The sequence below is a fragment of the Myxocyprinus asiaticus genome, chromosome 9 (assembly GCF_019703515.2).
Source record: "Myxocyprinus asiaticus isolate MX2 ecotype Aquarium Trade chromosome 9, UBuf_Myxa_2, whole genome shotgun sequence".
Lineage (NCBI taxonomy): Eukaryota > Metazoa > Chordata > Actinopteri > Cypriniformes > Catostomidae > Myxocyprinus > Myxocyprinus asiaticus.
This window is the reverse complement of record NC_059352.1, coordinates 2,208,384-2,224,084: the sequence shown is the minus strand read 5'-3', so window position 1 is coordinate 2,224,084 and position 15,701 is coordinate 2,208,384. Positions and strand designations below refer to the sequence as shown.

Genomic DNA, 15,701 nt, shown 5'->3' with positions numbered 1-15,701 from the left:
TGACATTTCATTAATTATGCATGTTGCATACCAAATTCACATCTGATAAGTTGCCCAAATGATTAACTTGCAAATCCATTTTAGCTTTGATATCCAATTTATTATTATAAAACAGATTCCAACTCTAAATTCTGATTGGATGAGTCACAGTCAAAGCCGTTTTTAAAATGCTGATAAACGTGCACCTTGACCGCACATATATAATTGATAGAATCTTCAGTTAGGCTAATGAAGTTGCTATATTACTTGGTGAAATAATTTTTATTCCAATTAAATAAAAAACTCTTTATCAAAACTTTGTCATATAAGGAATGCAGTATCACCACCGTTTATAAAAGCCACTCGAGACACGTTACAGTGAACTTACCACTTTAAAAGGTGTTTTAGGGACTAGGCTTCACCCCGGCCCATGGTTAAAATCATCACAGAAATGCATGTCCTCTCGTTGCTTTTTGCTTTATTACGCAACTTACTATCATGCTTGAATAGAATTTTTTTTGGCCCTTTTTCAGATATTTGTACAGTAAATTGGTCAGGTTCATTTGATACAGCAAGATGCTATGACTACCAGCTAACAGCGTGAGTGGATGGCGGTTGTAATACAAGTGGAACATTTGTAATACGATGTATTTCGTTGACATTCAAATTTATTAAATGTTTAAATCTGTTCCCTTTTGATCCGAATTATGTTAAAATTTATTAGAATTAGAATGAAGGCTTTTACAGTGTAAGAAAAGCTTAGTTTACCATACATTTAAGAAATCTGGCATGAATTTGTATTTCTAAATATTTTTAACCCAAACAGTGTCTGGGTTCACGAAAATCTTCGTAAGAAACAAATAAAGTTATACGAATTTTGTATGAAGGTGTCTAGCTATGGGTTTAAGAAAAAAGAACGTCTTTTCGGGAATACGAAATATTTGTAAATGTATTTTTATCCTCGTGCAACCCCATGTCCACATGCATGGACTTTGTATTTTGGCTTCACTATACACGGTGAACTGAATACTGTTCACAAGACTTTTAAGGGTTTAACGTCTGGTGTACCGAGTCACGTGACACAACAACATGACGCTGATTCCGTGAAGAGCTTCTACAGGCGCAGAGCCAACAAAAGTGCCTCTAGTAAGAGTCCTCTTTACGTTTTTTCACTGAAACCCGCTTGGGTGTAAATAGTAGCGCCTCTAGTTTCATTTGATATGACACCTTAAAAAAATTCATTCATTTTTCGTGCATCAGCGTGCTGATAAACAAGATGTCCACATATGTGGATTTTGGGACATTATTCCCTCAAAAGTCTTGACCTCTGTATGAGCAGTTAGTCATTTAGCATAAAGTCGTGAGGTACACCAGCCTCACTTTCTCCTTTCGTCTCGTACAGAGCTCAGAATGAGCCACAGTCAGCTGATGTTACAGTACACAATATATGGTATATGGTCGTGATTTCATGCTTTGATAACATATAGTTTGCTGTGACAAAATGAGATACATAAAGCAGGCCTTTATCTGCAGTAGTTACTGCTGTATCAGACAGACACTTCAATGTCTCTCTCTATCTCTGATAAGGACAATGTGGATATACTATATGTGGATGTATTTCAACCAATACTAAACCTAGTTAGCATGGATAACATGATGGGATTAAAGATGGGTCAGACCCTGTTTACCATCAGTACTGCTTCTCTGACAGTAACATGATGTTTAAAAGCCTGGCTCAGGGGCAAATCTACATCATAATAATCAACATACAGTGGGGTCCAAATGTCTGACACCACGTTCAAAATCTGAGATTCAAAATATAATTTTAACCTCAAACTACACAAATGTGTTAGGATCTTGATACATTTAAATCAACAACATTTTAAATGCAAAATGCACTATTTCTAGGTTATTAATCAAATGTAGGTTACTCATGGTACAGACGGTCACATTGTCTTGCTTCCATTGAAACAAACAAGATGCTCTTCGGAACATTCTGGAGAACATGATCATCATGATTTGATCATGTCAGCTCCAGAGCATGTAGTCATTAAAGCAAAAGAGACACTTCAGCTTTCATTTCTCTCAAATGGTTGTGCTGATAATGTAACTAGAAGAATAATAGAAGCATTATCACCAGCAGTCTCAGACCTTTGAAACCCTTTGTACATCTACATACCAGTTTAGCTTTTGGGAACCAGTAACCTTTTGGTTATCACCAACTCTGAGTTTGTTAACATGTTTAGCTAAACCAACATGCATGAAATATAATTTATTCTTCATCATCAACATTCATCAGAAACATAAAGACGTTTAGAGTAAAAACACAGTTATTTCGATGAAACTCATGTCTATGGAGGAGTCCACCTCTCTAATTGTTTTATATACTTTTATAAAGCTCTTCGTACAGATGTCATTCCATTCAAAGCAGTTTTCCTTTTATCCATCTGCCATGTTCATTCACTCTAGCTCTTTCACTCCTCTCTGTTCTCTATTTCTCTTCTATCAGACTTCTGTCTCTCTAACTCATCTCTCTCTCTCTTTCTCTTTCTCGCTCTAATGAAAAAAGATCTCTCCAGCTCTTTCTACTCAGGGAGGAAAATGGAACCTAATGGCTTTTTTCTCTTCTCTTGGAGATGGAATATATGCACTCACCCCCTGATGCACAGATTCATTTCAGCAGAAAAGGTTTCTGTTTACGATGAAACCAGGACAGTTCTGTCAGAGCCAAAGCTACACAATAATGACAACAAACAAAAACGTAACCAATTTTGCTGGCGTAAACCACCTTGTCTAATAACAAGTGGTAATAATAATACAAAATGGCCCAATAAAAAAATAAATAAACTGTACGAGTTGGCTCGTTGAAAAAGGTACAACCTTTACTCCCATTGTGGATTTTTCCCCTTTTTCTCCCAATTTGGAATGCCCAATTCCCAATGTGCTTTTAAGTCCTTGTGGTCACGTAGTGAATTGCCTCAGTCTGGGTGGCAGAGGACGAATCCCAGTTGCCTCCGCGTCTGAGACTGTCAACTTGCGCATCTTATCACATGGCTTGTTGAGCGCGTTGTCACGGAGACATAGCGCGTGTGGAGGCTTCACGACATCCACTGCGGCAACCACGCTCAACTCACCACATGCCCCACCGAAAGTGAGAACCACATTATAGCGCCCACGAGGAGGTTACCCCATGTGACTCTACCCTCCCTAGCAACCGGGCCAATTTGGTTGTTAGGAGACCTGGCTGGAGTCACTCAGCACACCCTGGGATTCAAACTAGTGAGCTAGCGACCTCCAGGGGTGGTAGCCAGCGTATTTTACCATTGAGCTACCCAGGCCCCTCCCATAGAGAAAATTAAACGAACCAACAAACTGACGAACCTAACCACGATTTGAATAGGAAAATAACTGTTGTGTACCATGGAAGTAAGAAAACATCAGGGTTTGGAACGAGACGAGGGAAGTGTATTACAGGTTACTGAGATACAGTACATCAATCATTTGTATTGCAGAAATAATTATATTGCATTACACTACATTTGTATTGCGAATTATTACAATGTGTAAAAGTTGTACCTTTACGTATGAGCCAAGTCGTACGATATCTTACGATTTCGTCATCTCAAAAAAAATATTACGGGGTGTAAAAGTCATACCTTTTCATATGAGCCAAATCTTACGATATCTTACAAAGTTGCCATATAATACAAATTATTACAAGGTGTAAAAGTCGTCCCTTTTCCTGAAAGTCAAGTCTTACAATATCTAATGATTTCGCCATCTCATATGAATTATTACAGGGTGTAAATCTAAGAACTTTATGTATAAGCCAAGTTGAACGATTCCTTATGATTTCGCTATCTCATACAAATTGTAGCAAGGTGTAAAAGTCGTACCTTTTCATACATGCCAAGTCTTATGGTATCTTACGATTTCACCATCTAATACAAGTTATTACATGGTGTAAAAGCTGTACCTTTCGTACGAGCCAAGTTTTACAATATCTTATGATTTCTCCATCTAATACGAATTATTAAGATATGTATAAGTTATACCTTTTTGTACAAGCCAAGTTTTATGATATCTTACAATTTCTCCATCTCATACTAATTCTTAAGAGGTGTAAAATTCGTACCTTTTCATAAGAGTCAAGTCTTATGATATCTTACGATTTTACCATCTAATACGAGTTATTACATGGTGTAAAAGTCGTACCTTCCATACGAGCCAATTTTTACGATATCTTACGATTTCGCCATCTTATACTGATTATTAAGAGGTGTAAAAGTTGTACTTTTACGTACGAGCAAAGGCGTATGATATCTTACGATTTCGCCATCTCATACAATTTAATTAAAAGGTGTAAATGTTGTTCCTTTTCGAAAGAGCCAAGTTATACGACATCTTAAAGATTTTGCCATCTCATACCAATTATTATAAGGTGTAAAATTCGTACCTTTTCGTACGAGCCAAGCTATACAAAATCTCAGGATTTTCACCATATCATTCAAATTATTACGAGGTGTAAAAATTCATACCTTTTGTATGAGCCAAGTTGTACAATATCTTACAATTTCGCCATCTTGTACAGTTATTACGAATTGTCATGTGACTATGTTGAAAGTAAACATTGGATTACACAGCACATGGTTGGTTTTTTGGCTGTTCGGGGCCATTCATGTAGCACTCAAGGAACAAGTCATTGAAATAAAAAATGGCGCAATGTGGCGCAACATTCGCCTTTGGATAAAAGCATTTGCCAAATGTGTAAATGTTTGTGTAGAGTTTGTTTCGAGTCCTAATACCATCAATTCCGTTTTAGCAACTGAAGATGGAGGCAGAGGTCATAAAAGGTCAAAGTAAGGAGTGAAATGTTATAAACATCATTAATAGGGCACAAAACATATTTTCTCATTTATAAAGCTCATAGAGTGTATATCTTTGCCAAAAATAAGTTGTTTTACCTCCATAACTTTGTGCCTTATGTGCCAAACATTCTCAGTGCTGTTTTTAGCAGCTGATTTCCTAACAAAATCAAAGTACACCATAAAAATGGTTAAACTACAAACTTAAAATGTTACATTCATAAATACTACAAAACATATTTTGTATGTGGTTTTAAGTGGAAAAATGGAAACAAAATGTCAGTATGTCTTGCTGAATGTAAAATGTCATTTAGTAGCATTTTATTGACTAGCTTAAGCTATTCTCTGGCTCAGTGGGTCAATGCAGAAATGAGATCTCAAAATGAAAGAATGGTTGATTTAATGCATTATATGTTCAGTTCAGAAATTGCATGCAGAGATTCATTAGACTCTAAAATCACTGTCCTCCATTTTGTGCTGTTGTCTGATGTCCATTTGAAGTGGAATCTTGTGTAGAGAGCCATTAGACTGACCAGGAATGGTGATGGATTCTGGTTACGTTTAAATTATGTACTATTTTTGCATTGAATTTATGATTCCAATTTCAAAATAGCTAGGTTTTATGATCAAAAGGTAGAAAAAACAAGTTGAGGTATTGTTTGTTTTGTGGGGTTATTTTTTTTTTTAAAGGTAATGTGAATTTTAAAAACCTGTAAAGAACATGTCCAGGTCATATTTCACCCCAAAATCAAAAGAATGAAATCTAAAATTATATTTTGCTTAAAGAACACGAAGCCTATTTTTAGGAGCATAAAGATTGTTTTTTTTTGTTGTTGTTTTTTTTGTATTCTGTTGTCACGAAAAATTAAGTACTCAATTCAATCTTTATATTAGTATTTTTGTCTCATTTTGCATTTACATACATTTACATATTTTTGATTATTTCTCATTTATGATGGATTGATTTTGATTTGGGGTGAATTGTGACCTTGACATTTTTTCATGCGATTCTCCCTTAAAGAAGAATTAATGAGCTTTCTAGTGGTTGTTACGAGCAGTTTTTCATGCTTGCAGATTTCTCAGCTTTATTAGAAAGTTACCACGGATGGCAATTTTAACAACATCGTACAGCTAATATTACTTTATAACCCTCACAGTCTGTATTAAGCAAGAAAACAGAAAGTAATAAGCTTTGGATATGATATGAGGAGTAGATCTTAATGCAGGAATAAAGAAACCATTGACAGAGAAAAATGGCACTGATGAATTTACCCACAATCCCTCCTGCTTCACTGCTGACACAGCGCAGACAGGCACACATCTGTCTCTCTTTCGACATCATCTCTGTCTTACAATGACATTAGGAGCTTTTTAGTAGAGACAAAGGTCTGATATGGTCAGTTAGTTGTGTTGAGAAAACACAGTGTTTAGAAGATCTGCAGGTCAAAAATTGGCTATTGTGTAATCCCTCTATGCCATGCATTTTCAAACTAAAACGTATTAGTGTGGTAGTGGCCTAACACACATCTGATTCCAGTAGAGTTTTACATTAGCATATGATGTTATTTCGCCTTAGCTCCGAACGTTAAGCACATGAGAGACTCGAGTAACGCTCACAGTGATTTCAACACAGTTTGGTGTTAGCATGTTGCTAAGATAACAGCGCAATACTCTAATATGCACAAAAATACACAGCACACACAGATATTGAGTGAAAATATCAATTCTTAGTAACTGTACACTTCCGATTTTCTATCAATACTTTTGTTATTCTACAAACTTAGTTTATGGTTTTTTTCAAAATCCCTAAACTGAGACCAAAATTTCTAACACAGACTCCTCCTCGAGCTTTCATGCTACATCCACCAAACTTGGTGCAGACCTTCAGACTGTTCTGAAATAGTGTGCTATGTCATTTCTAACTGATTGGACTAACGGGTTTCACACAGTGGATGATTAAATATTGGAAAAATCCCCAAGGACTTACATACATTGACAGAATGTTCAAATGGGCCAACAGAATGTTCATAATTCAAACTGCAACTTTCAAAAAATGTAATGTAAACAAACCCCCAAAAGGCCTTTGATCTGTTTTAAGATGCTATCTATCTATCTATCTATCTATCTATCTATCTGGCTAGCTGGCTGGTTGGCTGTTTGACTTAGAGTAACGTCTGCATTACTATCAAACTTTACATTTTTAAAACTAGCTTAAACTTTCAGACAAGGCTTCTCAATTACACGGTACTCCAAGGTCCTTCAAAGAATACCATGGTATTACTGTAGTATGTGTACAAAAACTGTATATAGTACTTTATTGTTAGTGTATGATGCCTACAAATGCAGTCTAGGTAGGCAGCTCACTAGGGCTTAGAAACACAGCCGAGCATGTGACTCACCGAGGGCATTTGGCTGGAGAGCAGGTGCCCGTCCTGTGTGAGCATGTTTGACATCATAAGTGCGGGCAGCTCTGGGTATGAGTACGGGTTTATCAGGCCGTTGTGAGGAATGGAGTGACACAGGTAACTGGACTCGGGGTCCATAAGGTGGAGGAGATGGGGCTCGGGGTGATTGGGGGGAGTTATGGGGGGGATCTCATAATCTTCATCACCTCCTCCTCCTCCTCCGCTGTTGCCATTGCCCCCTCCCTGACCTGAGTAATTCTGCTGTAGAAAAGGAGAGAGAGAGAATAATTAGATTTTTTTCATTTTCAGGAAAAATATGTGAGTGGTGCTTGCCACAATGCTAGGTAGTTCTGAGTGGTTGCCATGATGTTTAGAGTGGTTGTTAGTGCATTACTAGATGATTGCTAGGGTTGCTAAGGTGCTTTGGGTGGTTTCTATGGCATTGCTATGCGGTTGCTAAAATGTTCCAAGTAGTTGTCAATTGGTTCACATCATGTCGGAATTACCGGAATTACCATGATTACGAGATTTCAACTTAAAAAGGCATTCATGTCTTTGTAGCACTCATAGTTACAAGTTGTAAACTCAAAATTCGATGAAAGTTCCGACTTGACCGTTGACATCATGTAAAAAAAGAACCAAAATGACTCTTATAAAGGTAATAGTGAACACATTTATGTTTCATATGCCATTTTATTATGAGATTGTTACTTGAAGTACTTTGTTCTTTGCAAGAAGAGGTGAATGAATGAATGAATTAATTATTAATTAATATATTGATAAATATCTTATAATAAATATATTACTATCTATGCAGCTGCTAAAGTGTTCAGAGTGTTGTTAGTGTGTTGCTATGTAGTTGCTAGGGTGTTCTGGGTGGTTGTTAGTGTATTGCTGTGTTGTTGCTAGAGTGTTCTGAGTGCTTGCTAAGGTGGTTTCCATAGCATTGCAATGTGGTTGCTAAAGCGTTCCAATTAGTTGTTAGTGTGTTACAATGTGGTTGCTAGGGTGTTCTGAATGGTTGCTAGGGGGTTAGTGTATTGCTGTGTGGTTGCTAGGGTGTTCTGAGTGGTTGTTAAGGTGGTTTCCATAGTGTTACTATGTATTTGCTAAAGCATTCTGAGAGTTGTTAGTGTGGTCGTTAGAGAGTTCTGGGTGGTCGTTAGGGTGTTCTAAGTGGTTGCTAGGGTGTTCTGGATAGTTGTTAGTGTCTTGGTGTGTGGTTGCTAGGGTGTTCTGGTTGGTCACTAGGGTGTTCTAGGTGGTTGCTAGGGTGTTCTGGGTAGTTGTTAGTGTCTTGGTGTTTGGTTGCTAGGGTGTTCTGAGTGGTTGCTAAAGTGGTTTACATAGCATTGCTATGTGGTTTCTAATGAGTAATTGTTAGTGTGTTTCTGTGTTGTTGCTAAGGTGTTATGGGTAGTTGCTAGGCTGTTCTGGGTGGTTGTTAGTGTAATGCTGTATTTTTGCTAGGGTGTTCTAAGTGGTTGCTAAAGTAGTTTCCATAGCATTGCTATGTTGTTGATAAAGCGTTCTGAGTAGTTTTTAGTGTTTTGTTGTGTGGTTGCTAGGGTGTTCTGAATGGTTGCTAGGGTGTTTTGTGTTGCTGCTAGGGTGTCCTGGGTGGTTGTTAGTGTATTGTTCTGTTGTTATTAGGGTGTTCTGAGTGGTTGCTAGGGTGTTCTGGGTGGTTGTTAGTGTATTGCTGTGTTGTTGCTAGGGTGTTCTAAGTGGTTGCTAAAGTGGTTTCCATAGCATTGCTACGTGGTTGCTAAAGCATTCTGAATGGTTGTTAGTGTGTTGTTATGAGGTTGTTAGGGTGTTCTGAGTGGTTGCTAGGGTGTTCTGGATGGTTATTAGTTTATTGGTGTGTGGTTGCTAGGGTGTTCTGAGTGGTTGCTAAGGTGGTTTCCATAGCATTGCTATGTGGTTGTTAAAGCATTCCGAGTGTTGTTAGTGTGTTGCTATGTGGTTGTTAGGATGTTCTGGGTGGTTACTAGGGTGTTCTGAGTGGTTGTTAGTGTCTTACTGTGTGGTTCCAAGGGTGTTCTGAGTGGTTGTTAAAGTGGTTTCCATAGCATTGCTATGTGGTTGCTAAAGTGTCCAGAATGGTTGTTAGTGTGCTGCTGTGTGGTTGCTAGGGTGTACTGGGTGGTTGCTAGGGTGTTATGGGAGGTTGTTAGTGTGCTGCTGTGTGGTTGCTAGGGTGTTCTGGGTGGTTGCTAGGGTGTTCTGGATGGTTATTAGTGTATTGGTGTGTGGTTGCTAGGGTGTTCTGAGTGGTTGCTAAGGTGGTTTCCATAGCATTGCTATGTGGTTGATAAAGCATTCCGAGAGTTGTTAGTGTGTTGCTATGTAGTTGTTAGGATGTTCTGGGTGGTTACTAAGGTGTTATGGGTGGTTGTTAGTGTGTTGCTGTCTGGTTGCTAGGGTGTTCTGGGTGGTTGCTAAGGTGGTTTCCATAGCATTGCTATGCGATTGCTAAAGCGTTCCGAGTGGTTGTTAGTGTGTAAAAATCCAATTGCAAGTCAAATTAACTTTTTTGGAAGCATAACAGTTTGCAAATTCCTCATTTGTCTTCACTATCATGGAAAGTTTGTGGAAATTCTGTATTATCACAATCAACTTTTGGAAGCAATAACCATGTTTTCATAGCTCAAGTGTTTTTATTGGCTCTCATATTTTCTTGTTTCCACATTGTCCGTATGCTTGCGCCTATCATCAAATGCGTCAATCTAACTTTGGACCTGATGGAGGAAACATGCAATGTTAAATTTGGGAAAAAGGAATAAGAAGGCAAGGTCTGAGAGAGAGAGAGATTGGTGGGGTATTCAAGAGGGAATGAAAAGCAATTTTGTGGGCTGCGATCTGACTGGAGCCCCCTCCATAATGACTGAGTCAAATTAATCATCAGAAATAATATTCCGCTGTCAACTATTCAAGAGCTTTTTTAATAGAATTTTTATGATTCATGTCTGCCTGTATACATCAAACAGTCAGTTCTGCAGCATTTCAGAAATCAATTCAATATCATCTTTGTGTTGGCTGTCATCTTCGCCTGGAGAATGGCCATTTATCTTGCAAACAAACACTTTTAGCAAATACGTGGCCATGGAAGACGAGAGAGACAAGGATTTTGGGATGTTAGATTTCACCTTGCCACTGTACTCAAACCACAAAGCTCTCATAAATATATTACCTCTCCGAGATTCAAATGCAAGGCTAAAGTGTTAAAATATTTTAAGAAAGAGATTGTTCAGAGGTTACTCTTTTATAACTTATTAAACTTAATAGAGTTCACAATTCTCACCTAAGTATCAACTCTGTTTCAAATGTTTCCTCAAATGTTCCATGGGTCAATTGTTGACATACATTAAGAGTATCGAGCTATAAAGTGGATAGCATAGCTCAGATCATTTGCTCTTTGGAGAATTTGATGAGAAATGTTTGAGTTCATATTGAGATCTGAACACAGTTTGAGACACTGTTGTTAAAGTGGTTTCCATAGCATTGCTATGTGGTTGCTAAAGTGTCCAGAATGGTTGTTAGTGTGCTGCTGTGTAGTTGCTAGGGTGAACTGGGTGGTTGCTAGTGTGTTATGGGTGGTTGCTAGGGTGTTCTGGATGGTTATTAGTGTATTGGTGTGTGGTTGCTAGGGTGTTCTGAGTGGTTGCTAAGGTGGTTTCCATAGCATTGCTATGTGGTTGATAAAGCATTCCGAGAGTTGTTAGTGTGTTGCTATGTAGTTGTTAGGATGTTCTGGGTGGTTATTAAGGTGTTATGGGTGGTTGTTACATTAAGAGTATCGAGCTATAAAGTGGATAGCATAGCTCAGATCATTTGCTCTTTGGAGAATTTGATGAGAAATGTTTGAGTTCATATTGAGATCTGAACACAGTTTGAGACACTGTTGAGATCTTTTCTGAAACTAGTGGAGACACATGTGAGAAAACTGGAGTCTTTTCTAAGGAGAAACATCTAAGAAGCAGGAGACTTCAAACAAAGTTAAATGTCATTGTTGTGAAACAATTGAGATATTAATGGGATCTCCTTAGACATTTTTCTTTCCAATGGGCGTGTAAGTGAATTCTGTTAAGATGAGGGATATATTTAGTGTACTACATCTAAGGTTGCTTTCTTTAGTGTTCCTTTGCCATATTTTAAACTAATGCCATAAATATTCAGTCGTTGTATGGCTGAGGTTCGATATGAATCTTCTATATAGTTTTACATCCCTTTGAAGACAGATGTCTTTGTCGGCTTCATGGCCTCCCCTGTTATTGTCCACTCTAATGGATGTGAAAATGAACATTTCCTGATATTGAATTGGCCTCATAATTGTTGGAAGGAAACTAACTTGTGTGTTGTAAACATTGGGGCGAGCTGGGTATTGTGTGAAGAGAGACTGTTGTTGGATCCTCAGGAGAATTCTCGTACAGCAACAATTACAGATTCACAAATGTGGGAATTACACAGTATTAACATCACTGAGACATAATGGAAGGTAATTCCATGGTGCTGTTTGGTTACCATATTCATGTACTATGGTATTTACATGGTACTCCACATTTATCTACTTGAAAAAAATGTGACCAACTTTTGGCAATTAGTCCACACAGTATGTGTAAATGGTGAGCTTTTGAATTTGAGAGTGAAACATTGAAACAGAGTTGAAGAGGTTATAAATGCTAATAGCAGGAAAAAAATTGCTAATGAGGTTAGAAAAAACTTGATTAAAAGGGAAAACAAGTTTATTTTTCTTACCCCATTGGCAAATAATTTTTTCTTGACGTAAGCTTAAATTACACCAAATTTTGTTAGATTTCTCTGAAAACAAGACTTAATATCTCATTCCATTCTGCTTTTCAATTCATGTTTTCTTGTTTTAAGGATGTTATGATATTTTTGCTGGAAAATAAGACACAAATAATCAATAAGTAATTTATGTTTTGCATTGTATAAGACTGTTGGTGTACATTGTTTATATGCCATACTATAGACCCCCCCCCCCCTCCCCCCACACACACACACACACACACACAAATATCTCTATGATATCCCAATTGTTTCTCCAAGACAGCACTGATATTGAATGAAGAGCAAGTTAAGACTTTTGCTGAAGTCTCCCTTTTCTCAGATGTTTCTCCTAAAAGACTCCAGTAATCTCACATGTGTCTCCTCTCTTCTCGAGTTTCCATAAGAGATCTCAGCAATGTCTCAAACTGTGCTCAGATTCGCCAAGATACAGAAGACTGCACTCAAAATTCTCAAGATTGTGTGTCTCTTTATTTTCCCCAAGGAACATCTGTCACAAAGTTGATACTTATCAATCTAGCTAAAATAAAACTCTATCACCTAAAACTCCAATTTAAGTGCCATCATGGCCGACTGCTGACTCATCAACCTCTTTGCGTTTAAAAGAGTGTTCAAAAGTGTGTTCATCAAATGCATCCACGTCAGGATGATTTTAAGGATAAATGTTAACAATGGATTCTGTGAATGTTTTGTGGTGAAACCGGAAGAAGGGAGGGTGTATGGGACGTTTGTCAAAAGTAGCCGTACGTCCTTGACAATAAAATGTAAATTTCAAGGTTGTGCCCAGTTAAATGGTTCGGAAAAATACATAATTCATCCAACTCAGAGTGTATCTGTGTGTATTACACATTTAATGCATGTATACCCTTCATTTCAAAGCTAAAGTCTAAACAGTTAACGTGGTTTGTAAAAAAACAAATGCTTTTTCTTTTCATCAGAAAACACGTTGACTTTCTCTTTGTTTGCTTCTTTTCCATTTCCGTGGCCTCCCTTTATCTCTCCATTTAATTTTCAAGGATATTAGAACTCAATTTGGATGCAATATGGCGTTTGCATTGAATTTGAGGGTTTCAATTTGTAGCTTTCATTAACTGAAGAGGGGACGCCACTTTGAAATGAACGCTATCAAATTCCTGAGAATATTTTATAATGTTGAAAACATTTGGTACTGGTTGTTTGAGCGGGCCATTGGAAACTCACACACACAAACCCAAGCGTCTTGTGTGTTTTTTTTTTAAACAGATGAAGAGTTATGTTTAAATAATGAAATAATGAAAAGAGTAGAGAGTTTTCGGTTTGGGAAGGCATCCAACTATCTCTGGCATCAATTTAAAGCTATTGTATGCTGTTGAGCTGATAAAAAAAACAACAGACCATATAAGTGAGCGTGCTGCAGACTTAACACAACAGATGTCATTCAGACAAACCTATTCTATTCTGCCTTATTAAGACCATTACATTTCTACAACTCGATTTTTACATTTTCTGCAGCAAATATGAGTAGTGTGGGCAAAACTCAAGGAACTTATGTCCACCTCCAAGTACAACTCTTTTATGAGTCTGTTAAACAGTGTAAAACATACAGCGTGACTTGTGTATGAAATCTGAAATCTTTCATTTGGTATTAGATTGCTGAGGACAGTAAATCGAATAAGAATATTTTTTTTATGGTACACTCTGTTATGAATAGCTCACTTCTCACGACAATTTGGCACCCAAACTATAGCTGAATAACACACACACATACACATTCACACACACAATCACACACACACACACACACACACACACACACTCACCGCTGGCTGGGCCCCATAAGGTAGGTGATCTCAGGTTTTACTATCCTTGTGGGGACATTTGGTCCCCACAATGTAGTATAAACATGTACACACACACACAAACACACTGAATGCGACTCAGATAAATGTCTGTCTTTGTTCGGTGAGGTTTGTGGGGGTTGTGTTTGGGTAGAATTCACATACATCAGTCATTAAATGTCGCTGTAGGTCTATAGATAAGTGCTTATTAGAAAAATATGTCATTATGCTTTTTAACACACACTACCTCACCAAGCAAGAAACTTTTGTAGTTTTATTACCTGCACTTGAGTAAGTGTTCCTCCGAGGCATATTACTGATTCAGAAATGTTATTTTGTTTAACGGATAGAGCTCTGCAGCTTATTTTAGTTTTAATAGATGTGAATATTAATATAACATTCATAGCACTTTTCTGCTGAGTATCACTGGGCGAGAACTTTCCCTCTTTTAACTCTCGCTCAAAAGAGTTTACATTTAAAGGCTAGAGAGCTCAACTGTGCACAAGAGGGAACAGCACGCAGAAAAACAAAGTATAGTAGTACAATTTTTGTTTTAAAATTAATTGTGTAACTCATCCTGTACCATGAATGACACTTCAAATCATGCGGTTTGTTGAGGAAACATGTGCTGTTTACAAAGTGAATGAACTTATGACTTTCACCTGGTGGAAGATAAACGAACAGAATCCACATAGACTTATATTGAAGGAGGGCCCAAGTCTTATATAGAGACCAGAAAATTATAGATATTTAACCCTTGTGTGACCTTCGGGACATTTTTGTCTTTTTCATTTTTGTTTTTTCTATCATTTTGGCTGTGTTAATGCCAATGGCATAAATTTAGCCTAAGGTGTGTATTTTTGTAGGAATTTTGATATTTCAACCTCAGTTCCTATAATACATCTACAATACACAAAATAGTTACACTCAGGACCTTCAGGACAAAAATGTCCCCATTGAAACCCATTAAAACTGTAATATTTGATCCCAGTGTCATTAAAGCATAAAATCATGAATTCTATGATATTATGCTTTCATTCTGGAGCCCTGGCTTCAAAATATAAAATTTTAATATTTTCCACCAGATGGCGCCATTTTACTCATGTTTAGCCTATGGAGCAAATACAAGCTTTTTTCCTATTTTCTGTTTGCTGTATTATAGAGCACTGCAGGCCAATTGAGTAAATGCTGCAGATAAAATTGTGTGGGTGTGTTGGTATGGATGTCAGAGTGTGTTTTGTATGTGTGTACTGAGAAATGTGTGTGTGTGTGTGTGTGTGTGTATGTGTAAAAAACAACAGTGGCATTATGTAAACAAACTGACATTTAAAGGGTTAAAATCCTGAAAATGAATGAATATTTGGTAGTTATGATCAGGACTGATGTTGGTTAAACAAAGTCAGTGAAAGTGGAAATAATATTACTATATAATATTTTTATGGCAGTTTTTTGATGCAGATATTTTTGTCCTCTAAGGTCCTCTGAGTAACATTATTTTATTGACGGACAAGGGTTAAAGGTGCTGTAAGTGATTTTAGCCATACTAGAATTCCCACAAAATGAGCCTTTTATTAGCCACGCCCCCAAACAACAGCTGCTAAACAGCTGTTATGAACAACATAGCATAAAAATGGAATTAAGCCTCAATAATTTGCTGCAACTACAATACTATGAGAACACAAAAATTATTGAAAGGCAATCTTTTTCTTGCTGTTTACAGAGACTATTGAATCACTTACAGCACCTTAAAGGGTGGACTCTTTTTATCTGGACCTGTAAGTACCAACCTAGCAACCGCATAGCAACACCCTGGCAACCAACCA

At 37.4% G+C, this 15,701-nt stretch overlaps 1 protein-coding gene across 5 annotated transcripts in view; it reads right to left on the bottom strand.

Annotated features, from left to right (window-relative positions):
• Nucleotides 1-15,701, bottom strand: part of LOC127446011 (thymocyte selection-associated high mobility group box protein TOX-like) — a 177,966-nt gene that overhangs the window by 61,747 nt on the left and 100,518 nt on the right. For 3 of the 5 annotated variants that reach the window (XM_051706604.1, XM_051706607.1, XM_051706606.1), the window contains exon 4: nucleotides 7,244-7,510. In XM_051706604.1, the coding sequence (XP_051562564.1) occupies nucleotides 7,244-7,510 (267 nt within the window). The remainder of the gene's footprint in view (nucleotides 1-7,243; nucleotides 7,511-15,701) is intronic. The other 2 variants (XM_051706605.1, XM_051706608.1) reach the window with 1 other exon arrangement.